Raw genomic sequence first — 15636 nt, forward strand, 5'->3', positions numbered from 1 at the left:
TTTTAAAGATACTTTGCTCCAAAAGTACTTCAAAATACGTTCCTTCAGTTTTATGTTACTGTCTTTTGAGATTATACAGTAATTGGTAAATAATTTAGCAAATTTATTTAAAAATCCAACAACTTTAGCGAGTCAGCTTGGAGCACTGCATATATTTTGTACATTTAAGTCATATTCTCTGCCCAATTTAAAATCTTTCATGAAGTGCTGATGGCACATTAATATACATTTTTAGATTACTTTATATTTTGAAATAGTTGCAAGTGCCAATGGTTAACTTCTTAATACTATACTGCAGAAAAAGGCAAGTATACCAGTGTTCCTATTTGTAAATTGTCCTGTTTTAGAAAAGTGTTATTCCATTCTTAGGAAGTCAGAATAGTATACTTGACAATCTTTAATTTGCAGGGTGGTTTTATACTACTATAAATTATCATACAACACAATGGTAACTGAAGTTGCTGAGTTACTGCAATATAGACTGGCCAGGCAAAGTAACAGAGCTTCTTCTAAAGTTTAAAAAGCCCTGTCTTTAAAGCCCTCAGCAGGCTTCTGTACCACTGGTGCTGTTTGACTGTGCATTGTCTCGATGTGGTATAGTCCCTTTTTGTTATCTTGGTGCTCTCTCCCTTTCAGTTTTGTTGTTCTCATCACTCTGAGGAAAATCATCTTTCCATACCCACCTACGTTTAACCTAACTGGATTTTTTTTCCCTCTGGTTGCAGCAGTTACGATTCTTGCAGCATCAAATGGCTATGGCAGCAGCAGCAGCACAAACAGCTCAGCTACATCGTCATCGGCACACAGGCAGCCAGTCAAAAAGTAAAGTGAAGAGAGGCACACCAGCCACTCCAAAATTCTGAGTCTTGAATAGTTTTTCTCTCTTTTTAAAAAGTTACGAGCATTGAATCAAAAGGATTCGGAGTTTCTACTTCATTTGTTTTTTAAAATTTGTCAGTATTTTACATTGCTAGACATACAAACTTTATACAGAAGTTTGATTTTTAAATAAAAACAATTTTTAAATAAAAACAGGGAGATGGTTTAACAAACCATTAGGGTTGGTTTGCCTAAGTCACTGTTTCTTAAAAATGGTTTCACTGTACATAATACAGAAGTGACCTGAGAAATACTAGAAACATCTTTCAAAAGAATGTAGTTTGGTATTTATTTAGTATAAAAGGTTTGTGCACAGTATAACAAATACAGTTTTTACAAATCTGTTTTGAAAATGTGGTTGCTTATTTGGGTTTCATACTCTTAAATACTTCATCCATCAGTTTTTTTACTTCTTTGTGTCTTGTAACTGCTCGGCTCATACAGTCTTGAAGTTTAGCTCCAGTCAGTCCACTTCCACCTGAAAAATTGTGCCAACACTTACTCTTATATGACCTACATCATGTCAAGTTATAAAACAAAATTTGAATAATATAAACCAGTGATATGGTCTCAAGATTTGTAGGTATGTGTTAACAAGACCTCCTGAAGTTTAAGAATCACTGACATATAAGATGCAAGGCATCTTAAGTAAATAAAACCTCCCACATTCCATTTGGCCCTCCCTAATGTAAAGAAGCTCTGAGTTTTCATCTACATGTTCAGTACTGAGACGGAAGGAAAGTGCGTGCCTGGTTTGTGAAGACAACAGAGCTTGCCTTCCTCGTCCATTACAACTGTTAGGGTTCCCGTTGCCAGATGTTCCTCCTCTTCAGTGGGATCAACTATAAGCAGAGTGCTATTTGAAAAATTAAAAAGGCATACATTATCAACCCATGAGACACATTTTATTTTAGAAAAGTAAATTAAACTTATTACCTGCATTTTAGCTTAGGTAGGCGCTAGACAGAACCAGTAGAAACCAGAAAAGCTAGTAGCAAACTGAAAATTCTACTTGTAAGAATCTTTGCCCTTCAGTTAAATACACAACCTTTTGATTAACTTACTCATCAAACACAGCAAAGGAAGTTGCAACTGGATGAGTTCTAATATTCAAATAACTTTTCTTCTTTAAATTAACTTCTGCTAAAGCAGTTTCTTCATTTATAGTAACTTCAGGCAACTGGACTACAAAAAGGCAAATATGTAAAGTCAGTTTCTCACTCCAGTTAAACAGGGCATTCTATGCTTGGTTAATTTACTTTTCCCTCTGTTTAAACTTGTCCAGAAGTATTTTTTTGTTTTAAACTTTATTTTGTATTGGGGTATAGGAGGGCATGGCAACCCTCTCCAGTATTCTTGCCTGGAGAATCCCAGAAGAGCCTGGTGGGCTGCACAGAGTCAGACATGACTGAAGAGACTTAGCACTCATGCACACATAGCCAGTTAACAAACAATGTTGGCACAGTTTCAGGTGAAAGGGAAGGGACTCGGCCATACATACACATGTATCCATTCTCCCCCAAGTCCCCCTCCCAGCCAGACTTCCACATTAACACTAAGCAGAGTTCCATATGCTGTACAGTAGCAGAAGTATTACTTAAAAAAAACAGAACAATTAAAGCAAATATGGTGGATATAAACATTGTTTTTCTTTAATTTAGAAACGTGGATAGGTAAATCCTCACAAAAACCTTTAGAAAATTTTACCAAAACGGAACACTAGCATGTAAGTAGGAATATTCCCTTTTATTAAAGTTGCTTACCATTTTTTAAAGCTGCTAACAGAGCAAAGGTACAAGCATCCAAAATGTTTCCATCGTGGTTGAGGCAAATGAGATCACAGTACAAAACCCAAGCAAGCTAAAACAGAGTTGACAAAGAAAGCTTTCTGATGGGTATAAAGTGGTATTTGTTTCTACTCACAAACCACATCCTTGGTTAAACAATCAACTTTTGAGGCAAAAACTTGAGAAAAAATTCACCTTTATAAAGTAAAAAACTGAGCAAGTTGGGTAAAAGCTGGCTTCTAAAAGTTTGGTAAAAGCTGACAAGTAAACATCTCCATTTCCCCTCAAGGGAGCTACAGATGTAGGAGGAATTTCCATTCTTACTGCTAAGTTAGCAGATGAGGGAATTGCTTCTGAAAAGCCCAAATGAGACTCAAGATGTATTTTACCAAAGAAACCTTAATACATGAAATTTTTAGGTCTTACACTGCTTAATAAATCAATATAATCAAACATGAAAAGCCTCTAGGTACTTGTCAGTGTAGTTCAAAGTTTTCAAACAGACTTGAAATTTATAATGTGGATTCACCTTAAACACATTAGCTGATCAGATACTAACTTTCTGCTGGAAAAAAATTTTAAATGACTGCATTATTAGTTGCAAAAAGATTACATAAGCTTAAAAGAAGATATAATCAAAATTTACTGGGTTTTTTTGGTGAACTACAGTTTATCTAGATAGTTACAGAGTAGGAGTGATTTTTTTTTTTCAACTCCATCTAGAAACAAGATATCTGTATTTAAGCCTAGTGTGTTTTTTAAATTTTCCCCACCCCAAAAAACACTTCAGAATTAATAAAAACTCACAGCTTCTTTACTCCCTCTTACCTTTCCTGAAGAGATGCATAAATCTTCTTTCTGAATTATCTGTGAACTTGATTTAAAGACAGAGCACAGTAAACAAATGTTCAAAAACTCTAAAATGAATGACAGTCAGACTTCATCATGATACTCTTACTTCTCAATGACATCTGCGATGAACTGGCTGGCCACCTGGGCCTCTTCTCCAGGAGGGCCAGACCGAAATCTCCACGAACACAGAGGTGACAGGTCCACGTTAGGAACTGAAAGAAACACTGCAGCTGTGAACCAGATTTCACCTTTGGCTTAGTTTTAAAGGCGTTATCCACTACAAAGGCAAGTGGAAAGCATTATATAACACATCAATTACATTCTTTTCCATTTTTCGTGAAAATCTTAGGCTTAGATAAAAATTTATATTTTCTGACTTTCTCTGCACAAAAATAATACAGCACTACACAGCACCCCAAGCATTTAAGACTTCCTTCAATTGTAAATTATTCACAAAAGTTTTTAGGTTTCTTTCAAAGTACCCCAATCTGTAACAGTATATAGCCTCACTAATCATACCAGCTGTTCTGCATTTTTAAAATGCTGGTTCCCACTGTAAAGAAAGGATGGTCCAAATTAAGAAAAAGAAAATCATAGTGGTATAAAGGAAGTGTTTATGGAAATAGAAGTTTGCAATTACAGCCCTTTGCCTAAGAGTCAAAGGCTGATGGTTGATGACACCTGTATAAACTGGTCAAAGAAGTATGACAAAGGTATTTAAAAAATTCTGTACCTTGCTGTTATACTATCTTCTTTTAACAATTTTAATATTTAACAGGATTATTTAACTTAATTTACACTATCTTCTAACATACATCAAACTTTTCAGGACTGTCTGAAGCTTCTGAATAATTTTCAATTCACCCACTAAGATTTAACTATAATATTATTTATTAAAAAATTACAAAACCGTTTAACTTACCAACATATCCTTTATCAGGGGCATCTGTTGGTGGTGCTCCAAATTCCTAGAAGCATACAAACGTTTCCTATGAAAGAAGCTACTAGAGAATTGTGAAGGCAGCAATCAGTCAAGGAAGGCTCTACCAAAGACCATCTTAGCTAGTTAGCAACATGAGCATCCACTGTGCCTGGGAAGGTGGGTCAGGGGCTCTGGAGACATCAGCACCACTCGCACTAGCTCTGCAAGGCAAGAAGGCAGTATGGCAAAGCTGACTAGTGCACCTCTGCAAAATGACCGGAGGTTCTTAAAAGTTCTGCCCCACCACTCTTCTCCTTACTCAGTAGCCAAGAATCTGAATTTAAACCCCAACCTCGAGACAATATTAAGCCCCTAAACTGGCAAGTCTTATGAAATGTCACCCCATTTATTGAGGAAGAATCTCAGCTTAGACTAACTCAGAGCTCAGTGTAGTCAAAGCAGAGACTTTGGAGTCAGCTTATACTCAAGTATTTGGAGAGAAAAATTTCCAGTGACTCTTCAGAGGATTCAGTGCAGTTAGTTGCTCAGTCGTGTCTGACTCTGCGACCCCACGAACTGCAGCATGCCAGGCCTCCCTGTCCATCACCAACTCCCAGAGTTTACCCAAACTGATGTCCAACAAGTTGGTGATGCCATCCAGCCATCTCATCCCCTGTCGTCCCCTTCTCCTCTTCCTGCCCCTAATCCCTCCCAGCATCACGGTCTTTTCCAATAAGTCAACTCTTCACTTGAGGTGGCCAAAGTATTGGGAGTTTCAGCTTCAGCATCAGTCCTTCCAGTGAATACCCAGGACTAATCTCCTTTAGGATGGACTGGGTGGATCTCCTTGCAGTCCAAGGGACTCTCAAGAGTCTTCTCCAACACCACAGTTCAAAAGCATCAGTTCTTCAGCTCTCAGCTTTCTTCACAGTCTAACTCACATCCATACGTGACCACTGGAAAAACCATAGCTTTGACTAGACAGACCTTTGTTGGCAAAGTAATGTCTCTGCTTTTTTAATATGCTATTTAGGTTTGTCATAACTTTCCTTCCAAGGAGTAAGTGTCTTCTAATTTCATGGCTGCAATCACCATCTGCAGTGATTTTGGAGACCCAAAAAATTAAGTCTGACACTGTTTCTACTGTTTCCCCATCTAGTTCCCATGAAGTGATGGGGCCAGATGCCATGATCTTTGTTTTCTGAATGTTGAGCTTTAAGCCAACTTTTTCACTCTCCTCTTTCACTTTCATCAAGAGGCTTTTAGTTCCTCTCCACTTTCTGCCGTAAGGGGGGTGTCATCTGCATATCTGAGGTTATTGATATTTCTCCTGGCAATCATGATTCCAGCTTGTGCTGCTTCTAGCCCAGCGTTTCTCATGATTAAACTGGGCAATTCTGAAAGTACCCAACATAAGGTGCTAGAAACAGCAAGTACTCAGTAAACGGTAGCTATTACTCCCTCAAACTTTTGAGCAATTTTCTACACATTTGCACAGATTAAATGCCATCACTGGATAAAAATATGTCACCAAAAATACCTTAAAATTTCTCAAATTACAGCCAAATTCTTTAAAAATTAAAGGCAGTGAGGATTTTTTAAAAAATTGTTTCAGCAGATTTGCAAATGTTCACAAATTATAATTAAGTCATTAAACTTGGGTTGTATTATCTAAAACTCAAAGGTTAAAACTTGGGAAATGAAAACAAATACTAAAACACCTGACTGCCCAATCAACAGTAGAATTATAGATGTATATTATAATCTACTAAGTATATGAAGCTAACTTAGTAACTCAAATCTTGGTAGTAAGTATATTAAACCTACCGCTTTAATTCCACAAATTACTGTAGTATTTCCAAGCTTCACTAAAGAAGAACCATCTGCGGTACCAATCGAACCTGAAAAGTATTTTTTTAAAATGAAAATGTTTTCTTCTTTTATGTATGATTTTTATCTCTAAATATCTAAGATGTCCGTGAAAATTTACTCCTTGCTTGAGTCTTGGTAAAATTATAGTTGACCCTTAAACAACATGGGCTTGAACTATACAGGTCCACTTATACAAAGATTATTTTCAATACATACTTCCACAGTACTACGTGATCCACAGTTGGTTGAATCTAAGGATGCTGAACCTTGGATACGGAGTGCCAATCCATAACGGTAAGATTATACTTGGATTTTCAACTCTGTGAAGGTCAGTGCTCCTAACCCCCTCACTGTTCAAGGGTCAACCGAATTGTTTTAGGAATTATTCATTTTCTTGATTTTGAGTGAATCATTTGTCATTTAATCACAGGGCTGTTATTAAAATTTCTTGACAAAAATCACTGTAATCCCTTAGACCTGGTAGAATTTGTCTAAAACACCGTTTAAATGGCTCAGAGGCTAAAACCTGGGAATGTCATATGGGTAAAATTGGAAAATTCCATGTTTGGCAACAGAAGATTTAATAATGTAAGATATAGAAGGAAACCAAACCTTACAAGTTTTGAAGGGGGAAAACACTTCAGAGTTACTTTAAAATTTAATATGAACATAAAAACTGAAAGGATGTGCTTAGCTGCTCAGTCGTATGTGACTCTTTTGTGACCCCATGAACTGTAGCCTGCCAGGTTCCTCTGTCTATGGGATTTTCCAGGCAAGAATACTGCAGTGGGTTGCTATTTCCTTCCCCTGGAGATCTTCCCCACCCAAGGATCAAACCTGTCTCCTGCATTGCAGGTAGATTCTTGATGCACCAAGACATTTGGGAAGCCCACTAATGAGAGGAGAGTGAGTTAAAAAAAACTCTACAAATAAAAAGTTGCTATTAAGAAAAAAAATTCTATTTTCAGAACTGAAGCAACTTCAACATTCTTTTAGAACTCAAAGTACTCTCACCTACGTTGACAGTTGTGGTTCTGAATTCACCAAGTTCTCTGCCATCGGGACGGCAATTCTCTTTCTAAGTAAATATATGAAAGTAGATTACAGCTACATGTATATCTTACACAGACCAAGGAAAACACACTGAACCTCATTAATTCAAATAAATTAATCTGTATTACTTTAAAATTGTCTTTTAAAAACTGAAGTATACTTAGAACATTAGGTGAATAACATGATTAATACTTGTATTTATGAAAAAAGCATATGATACCATTATCAAAGGGCATCACATAATCACCTTTACTTACCAGAAATCTCCTGTAATACTCCAGAGGTTCCACAGTTCTGAAAGACATGAGAAAAATGAGATAAATTATAAATCAATATAAATCCAGAAACACAACAATCTTAATAGTGGGGTGATGGAGCAGAAATCTCCAAAATTTGTAACTAAGTTTCTGTTATGAATTCTAGTTTATGTTGCCACATGTTGCTAATTATAAAAAGTAGCTACTTTTGCAATAACAATCACACTCGAAGACTGATTTTAATTCTGCTTTAAACAAGTATAAGGATCGAGACCAAAACCCTAGGCCTCTTTAAAAAGAGAATGAATCCAGGTGTGCATCACTCATACTTTGAAGCAGGAATACTTCGTTAGTAGGAAAAAAAAAAAAATTACGCATTTATTTTCACTACCCCGACTTAAATTTAGCATATTCTTCGATTACAAGCATAGGCAATAAACCACTATAATATTAGCCGTACCTGCGACTTTAACAACCACAGATTAAGATGTTTTCGTTTTTACTTTATAGTTGCCTAAGGTCGGTAAAGCGTATGCCCGCAATGCGGGAGACCCAGGTTCGATTCCTGGGTCGGGAAGATCCCCTGGAGAAGGAAATGGCAATCCACTCCAGCGCTCTTGCCTGGAAAATCCCATGGATGGAGGAGCCTGACAGGCTACAGTCCATGGGACCCGCAAAGAGTCGGACACGACTGAGCGACCTGACTTTATGGTAAGTGTAAGACGTATCGTTACTTCGAATTTCAGGAGTTACTTTAGACTTCCCACTAGGCCTTATCTAAGAAAGTTAATTTCAAAACAGATATTTCACTGTGTCAAAAACCCGGAGTTTATACAAATACATGGTCGTTTCAATATAACTGGTTTCCTTTGGAATCCTATTTATTGCATCCATTTAAAACTCGACTCAGAACGAAAAGCTATAGCCTTCCCCAGAGAGCAGCACCGAAAACGCTTAAGGAAAACCTTTCTAACGAGGCAGAATGCTTTTACACATAAACTACTGGGCAGAGAAAGCAGGGCGCCCTGAGGTTTTGAAGCAACGCTTTCTACAAGATTACAAGTGTCTCTCCTGTGCAGCAAAGTCCACTACACACAAAGCCTAGCGCTCGCAGCGGGTACCTGCTCAACACAGTACTTCCTATCACTGGGGAGAAGATGCGCCCTTTCCCTTCACTACGACCACCTTCAGTTCTCCCGCCCAACGTCTCCTTCTGCAGTGGAAACAAATGGGAACCAGGTGGGGTGGCCTCCCGATGAGAAAATCCCAAGGGTAGGGAAGCCGCCGACCGCCAGGCTACGAACTCGCGCCCGCCAGCCTACCGCACTCACTTGAACCCAGCCGCCATCTTCCGCCCGCCGATCTGCGCCTGCGCCCGCGCCCGCGCCTGCGTATCACCACCCCTCCGGCCCGCGCTGCTGTTTCGCTTCAGCACTTTCAACACTGATTCTGCTACCTGATATGTAGAAGGCAGGGTTGTATGGACCAGAGTAGAGGTAGAAGAGGTGAGGGTGGTTTCCCGCATGGCTTCGCTTCGACCACCCCTAGCCAGTCGCCCCTTTAGGTTTTCTTGACCTTGACGTTTTTGGCGAATCGGCTTTTACGAAAGTTATGAGTGTTTGTTTAGAAACAGTTTGATAGTTCAAGCGTGCGTGCTTAGTCTCTTCTGTAGAATCAGACTTTTCGCGACCCGATGGACTATAACCCACCAGCCTCTTCTGTCCTTGGAATTCTCCAGGCAAGAATACTAAACTGCGAAGATCTTCCCAAACCAGGAGTGGAACCCATGTCTCCTGCGTCTTCTGCATTGAAGGCGGATTCTTTATCGCTGAACCACCAAGGAAGCCCACCATTCAAAAGTTTCAGAGAAAACCGACGGTATAGCAAAAAATCAAGTGTTGAGCGTGGAGCATTATTCCAGTGTTTCCGCGTTCTTTCCCCCTCCTCCTTAGGCTGAGCCCTGGGCTTGCCTTCTTCCAGGTAAAAGCCTCCTGCTAGAGCACCGAAAATTTAAAAATTCTGTGCGCTGGTTATCCACATCAGGTTACATTACGCAGCTGCCAAGAGTGGGCTCCAAAGAAACAACTTTCGTTGTAGACTGTGTCGTGGCTCAAAACCTCCACTCCACCTCCTTCCTAGAAAGGGTTGCTGATAAAACGCAGGACATCCAATTCAATTTGAATGTCAGGTGAACAAAGAGTACACGCAAAATTGTTCATGTTGTTAGTTGTTACCAGAAGCTGGGGGAGAACTGGGAAAGGTTTAGCAAGAGGCGGTAGTGATGGTTGCAGGAAGCTGTGAGTGCAGTCAATGTCCCTGTAGTAGACACATAAACTGGTTAAAATGGGAAATTTGATCAGTTTTTCAAAGTTAATATAACAAAAAGCTCTTAAATGGGCGAACTTTGAGTGTGTGTTATACTTTAATAGTGCTGTTGAAAACCGATCCGTTGCTATCTGAAATTCAATTTAAGTGGACATCCGTTTATTTCTCCTTGCTGATTTTGACAACCCTACTGCGTTTGAACAGAGCCGCTCGCACACAACATAGTCTCGTCACGCGGTGGCGCTGTGGGCAGCGCGGGTCCCCGGGCGTGACCGGGTCTGGCCGCGAGGTGGCGCTGTGGGCGGCGGGCGCCCAGCTGGCATGGCCTCTCTGCGGGCTGGAGGCGGGGCTGCGCGGCCGCATTTCCGCGTGTGTGTAAACGCGGGATAGGGCGGCTGGCGGCCCGGCATGGAGGATGGCTCCGGTCTTGCTGCAGCTGGCGGTGCTCGGCGTGGCGCTGGCCGCCGCGGCCCTGATTCTGGTGAGGAGAGGGGTTGGGGACAGACGCGGACCTGGGCTCACTGCGCTCCTGGAGGCGCGGCCCCCCAGGCATGCTCTCCTCCTAGCTGTCCGCTCTTTGACGTGTCCTTCCACCACGCTTCCCCAAGCCTAGACCCCAGAATTTCACACCCCCTTTCCTTCAGTTCCTTATTTTTATTTTGGAGCTCCTTCCCCCTGCGTGCCCAGAACCTAGCACTTGCGTTCACTGGGACATGCCCACCCCGTCTTCTTTTAGTCCCCTGGTTTCCGGACCTTCTGCCCATCCGCCCTCTCAGCCCTGACCTCTCCAAGACTTCCTCCCGGGTCTGCAGTTCTGGCCCTACCCAGGGAGATCCTGAGCACCTCCCCAGAAAGTGTGTGCTTTCTAGACACTCTGTTTCCTGGTATAGTTAAGCAAATGGAAAGTGGTGACCGCACTGACCAAAGCCAGCTATTAGCAGAGCAGATGAATCAGCGGACCAGGAAGACCAAGCCTGGACCAGTGGTCCAGGCCTGGTGTTACCGTATGGTTGGGGGTCGTTATGTGCCAGAATTCAGCACCCTAAGTTCACTGCATCTGCACGAAACTGTACAGCGGTATTCAAACTCAGATTTTCTTTGCCACTTCTGTGGAAACACAGAAACAGTGTAACACTTCTTGATCCATAAGTAGTAGAAAACTAGCCGAGTGAACTTTCTCCCATATAATTTGGGATGGGCCCGCCATCTAGTTAGTAAAGAGGGAGATTTCCGCTTCCTTGACGTTGAGGTTAGCAGCCTAAGTAGCCTTGCCAGGGAGGCCACTGGGCCAGCTTCTCAGAATTTACAGCTTAGAGGTAGTTTAGATAGAGAACAAGCAATGTATCCTGACATGTTTAGTGTTTGTGTCTGCGTGAGTGACAAGGTCTGTTTTTCTCTTAGTAGGATATGGAGATTTGTTTGTTTGTTTGTTTGTTTTTCAGGGTTTTGGTGGGGCAGAGTTTGACAGAATCCTAAGTTGAATCTGTCTTGTGTTGACTCTGTTAAATGTGCACTTCATGAGGTTGTACTAAAAGTTTTTGATCCTAGTAGCTCAAAGTGGTTATAAGAGCGTCTGTTTATTGAATACTTCCATTATGTTGGATAGTGTATTCAGCTTTCAACCAGGATTATCTCTTTTAATCTTTAAAACAGCAAACTGACAGAAATGTTATCATTCGTTTTCCTTGACTGGTGAGGAAGCTGATGTTGGAAACATGGATTCATGGAGGCAAATGTCACCCAACTAGCGGAACTTGGTTTTTTTAGATGCCAGAGCAGGAGCACAGAACACATCAGTCTTGTTTCATATATAATCTCCGCACTGTCTCTTTACCACTTCTTTTCTGAATTAATTTTGAAGCAAATCCAAGGCATCACATTTAATCTGTAAATGTTAAGCATTTTTCTCTAAAGTTAGGACCCCCTTCTAAAAACATAATCACAATAAGGTTATCGCAGTTTTAAGTTTAACGTTGTTAAGTGATTTAAAATACACTGTTGGTTCAAATGCCTTTGTATTAGTGTAACTGGTTTGTATTTGTATAACTGGTTTGTTTCATTCAGTATCCACACACACTTAGCACTAGATCAGTTTGTCTCAAGTGTCTTAAACAATTTCTCCTCTTTTTTTTTTTTCTTGTGTTTCTTAAGCAGTCATTTGTTCTGTAGAATTTCTCACAATCTGGATTTTACTAACTGCATCCCTTAGGTAACTTTTAACATTTTGCTCTGTCCCCTGAATTTCCTGTGAACTGCTGGTTACAGCTGCAATTTGATGAAATCCATATTTGAGTTTTAATCAAGAGAAGTGTGTGGATGGTGCTGATTACTCCTTTTGTGTCATATCAAGAAGCATGTGATGACTGATTTTCTGTGGTGTCTAGTGGGATTCACAGCTTCAGGAGTTACTAGCTTGACCCACCAATCATTAAGTTTGTCATTAACCTAATGGTTTTAGCAGCCATCGATGATCACTGCCTAAATCCGCTGTTTCGCTGGGGGTTGCAGAGTGGAATATTGTATCGTTGCTTCACATGTTACCTCGAATTTTGTAATGAAAAAAATTCATCTGCAGCTATTCAGTTTCCCTGAAATACTTTTCATATTTTAAAAGGTAAAGATAAAAGGCAAGTTTTGAAAATAATGAGATGGTTCCCTGGCTTCTTACAAAGGTGATTAATTAATTTTTTATTTTCAGTATCATTACGAACCCATGATATACAGTTTTCCCTGTGTTTTGATACACTGCACTAGTTATTCTTTTGGAAGCTTCAATTCTTCCCTGTCAAGTTGGACCCAATCAAGCTGGCTACTTTGTCATTATGTTTGTAGCTTCCTGGCCTGACTGCTACCCCACTTTGAATCAGCCATTTCTCTTAGGAGCACTGGTTGCTTTTAGTAGGAAATTGAATTTAGTAACCACAATCTGGTCACTTGGAGTACAGAGCAGGAACTCTAACCACTAGGCGGCACACTGCCTTCAGTTCAGTTCAGTCGCTCAGTTGTGTCCCACGCTTTGCTACCCCATGAATTGCAGCACGCCAGGGCTCCCTGTCCATCACCATCTCCTGGAGTTCACTCAGACTCATGTCCATTAAGTCGGTGATGCCATCCAGCCATCTCATCCTCTGTCGTCCCCTTCTCCTCCTGCCCCCAATCCCTCCCAGCATCAGAGTCTTTTCCAATGAGTCAACTCTTCACATGAGGTGTCCAAAGTACTGGAGTTTCAGCTTTAGCATCATTCCTTCCAAAGAATACCCAGGGCTGATCTCCTTCAGAATGGACTGGTTGGATCTCCTTGCAGTCCAAGGGACTCTCAAGAGTCTTCTCCAACACCCAGTTCAAAAGCATCAATTTTTCGGCGCTCAGCTTTCTTCACAGTCCAACTCTGGCATCCATACATGATCACTGGAAAAACCATAGCCTTGACTAAACACTGCCTTCATACTCATGCTAATCAGAAGCACATTCAATTTCAGTACATTTCCAGTGGGATGTTATAAATGGCCATTGAATTACAAATGAATTGCATTCCAAAAGTTGGTAGGTTGATTGTTTTGAAAGCAGAAAGTATATCAGTAGAAACAGTGCTTCAAAGAATGGTTATTTCCAAAGCCAGCTCCCTAGTGAATCTGGAAGAGGGCTATATAATGTTAGCAGCTCATAGTGCCTACAGGCTCCAAATTTGATACTTGACTCCAAAACATTCTGTGTTCTGAACTGAAATCTGGGATGAGTATATATTCTTCAGCTTTTTTGTCCTTATTCTGGGGCTGGCAAACGCTTTCCTTGCAACCCTGGTCAGCCTGGTCCTGAGTGAGGTCTGCCCTCGCCCACAGGCTGTCCCTTTGCCACGGAGGCTCTGGGGGGAGTGGGACAAGGGATTGGAGTTCAGGGTATCTCGGGGTAGGTGTCACCTCCGTAGTGACTGTTCCTTCTTAGATCTGAGATGACGGAAGCCTGGGGCATGACAGGACACGGATAGCCCCCTGGGGCATTAGTACCTTAGTAAGGGAAGAAAGGGCAATAGTAATCAGTTTACAAGAAGAGGTGAAGGGTTGGAGCTTTGAAGTCACCTCCAGACCATTATTACTGGACTAAAAACAGTAAATGTTGTGTCCGACTCTTTGCGATCCAGTGGACTGTGGCCCACCAGGCTCCTCTGTCCGTGGTATACTCCAGGCAAGAATACTGGAGTGGGTTGCCATGCCCTCCTCCAGGGGATCTTCCCGACCCAGGGGTCAAACTCAGGTCTCCTGGGTTGCAGGCAGATTCTTTACTCATCCAAGCCACCAGGGGAAGCCCCTCTTCTAACATAACACATGTTTTAAAAGGTCACCACAGTATAATCTCTTATTAACATATCTGCTTTTAGATTTCCTTTGTTGCATTTATAACTGCTACAGAGATGCCACACCTTCAGCGACATGAAGAAGAGAAGTTCTTCTTAAATGCCAGGGGCCAGAGGGAAGCCTTACCCAGCATTCAGGACTCACCTACCAAACAGCTTTCTGTGGTCGTGCCTTCCTACAATGAAGAAAAACGGTGTAAGCCCTCCTTGATTCTTCTGGTAAGGGGTAGTTTGGGAAGAAAAGGAAATTGAAAGTCTGGGCTTGGCCAGAGCCTTGATACTTGTGGGCTGTAGAGTGTGTGCATGGTTGGTGGTTGTGGATTAGACGAGAAAGGATGAGTGTGGATTAGACGAGAAAGGAGCGTCCAGTCTGAGGCTGAAGTGTTGAAGAGAAGTGATGAGCGAGAGGGGAGGAGAAGACAGATGTTCCGGATAGAAATAGCCTCTGGGGGGGGACAGCCCGGGAGGGCTTAGTTAGTCAGGCTTCTTTGATATATAAACTGTGTGCTGGGACAAAATAATTTTCAAAAGCAATTTATATATGTGTGTGTGTGTATGTGTGTATATATATATTTATTATTATTATTTTCTTTAAGTGCCTGTAATGATGGATGAAGCTCTGGGTTATCTGGAAGACAGACAGGTATCATGTTTTCTCTGACGTCTAATGAATCCTAGAACGGGTCGCCAGGCTGTGGACCCCAGGCTGGATCCTCGATGAGAGGCGGCGCCGGCCATTCTCGGGCTGTCACGGCCCTGGCCTCTGCTCAGCCTGTGGCCTTGGCCTTTCTACACATTATGCACTTTGTACGGTTACATTCTGTAACTGTGCTTTGTACACTTAAACTTATATTCATATTTATACACATAAACAGTAAAAAAAACACTAGTTGCTTTTTTAGCTTCCTTACAACTTGATTAGAATTCTTAATGTTGGCCATGCCTAATAGTGGTATTTTATTTTTGCTTTTTGCAGAAACAAGATCCCACCTTCACTTATGAGGTGATAATAGTTGACGATGGCAGCAAAGACCAGACTTCAAAGGTAAGTCTGCTGAGGAGCCAGCAGAGAGAAAGAGGTTGAAGACTCAGAAGAGGACAAGTCTGGTGGGATTCGCTGCTAAAAGTGAGGAATTCAAGGAGAAGATTTGGGGGAAATGGTGTAGGATACATACAGCTTCTCTGGGGAGTAAGGTTGGCTGCTGACAAGTAAACAGGTCTTTGAGCAGTTCTGGTAACCCAGTCACAAATGTGTAACAGTCAAGGAGCATGTGGCTTTTATTTTTATTTTCTCTAGAAGCTCTGTAGCTTAGGCAGAGGAGTCGAGAAAAAAGAGAC

At 41.3% G+C, this 15636-nt stretch overlaps 3 protein-coding genes across 54 annotated transcripts in view; 2 read left to right on the plus strand and 1 right to left on the minus strand.

Annotated features, from left to right (window-relative positions):
* SUPT20H (SPT20 homolog, SAGA complex component) overlaps positions 1-1232 on the plus strand; it is a 36010-nt gene extending 34778 nt beyond the window's left edge. For all 48 annotated transcript variants that reach the window (XM_015098098.3, XM_060394403.1, XM_060394410.1 and 45 more), the window contains one exon: positions 726-1232. In XM_015098098.3, the coding sequence (XP_014953584.1) occupies positions 726-863 (138 nt within the window). In that variant the 3' untranslated portion in view covers positions 864-1232. The remainder of the gene's footprint in view (positions 1-725) is intronic.
* On the minus strand, positions 1144-8995 carry EXOSC8 (exosome component 8). 2 transcript variants are annotated; one of them, XM_004012116.6, is made up of 11 exons: positions 8954-8995; positions 7623-7659; positions 7327-7390; positions 6268-6341; positions 4441-4486; positions 3625-3730; positions 3495-3540; positions 2643-2739; positions 1944-2064; positions 1629-1735; positions 1144-1357 (listed from the first exon to the last, which is right to left on the minus strand). In XM_004012116.6, exons 1-11 carry the CDS (start codon positions 8968-8970, stop codon positions 1242-1244), a joined length of 831 nt encoding a protein of 276 aa, XP_004012165.1. In that variant the 5' UTR covers positions 8971-8995; the 3' UTR covers positions 1144-1241. The 2 variants fall into 2 exon arrangements, with proteins under 2 accessions (XP_004012165.1, XP_012039937.1); XM_012184547.5 differs by lacking the exons at positions 6268-6341; positions 7327-7390.
* A 252-nt stretch (positions 8996-9247) lies between these two features.
* Positions 9248-15636, plus strand: part of ALG5 (ALG5 dolichyl-phosphate beta-glucosyltransferase) — a 28208-nt gene continuing 21819 nt past the window's right edge. For 2 of the 4 annotated variants that reach the window (XM_060394433.1, XM_027973605.2), the window contains exons 1-4: positions 10325-10428; positions 14323-14494; positions 14895-14941; positions 15275-15343. In XM_060394433.1, the coding sequence (XP_060250416.1) occupies positions 10363-10428; positions 14323-14494; positions 14895-14941; positions 15275-15343 (354 nt within the window). In that variant the 5' untranslated portion in view covers positions 10325-10362. Of the gene's footprint in view, positions 9603-10324; positions 10429-12561; positions 12620-14322; positions 14495-14894; positions 14942-15274; positions 15344-15636 lie in introns of those variants that run through there. The other 2 variants (XM_060394435.1, XM_060394434.1) reach the window with 2 other exon arrangements.

This window comes from Ovis aries, chromosome 10, assembly GCF_016772045.2.
Source record: "Ovis aries strain OAR_USU_Benz2616 breed Rambouillet chromosome 10, ARS-UI_Ramb_v3.0, whole genome shotgun sequence".
Taxonomy (NCBI): Eukaryota; Metazoa; Chordata; class Mammalia; order Artiodactyla; family Bovidae; genus Ovis; species Ovis aries.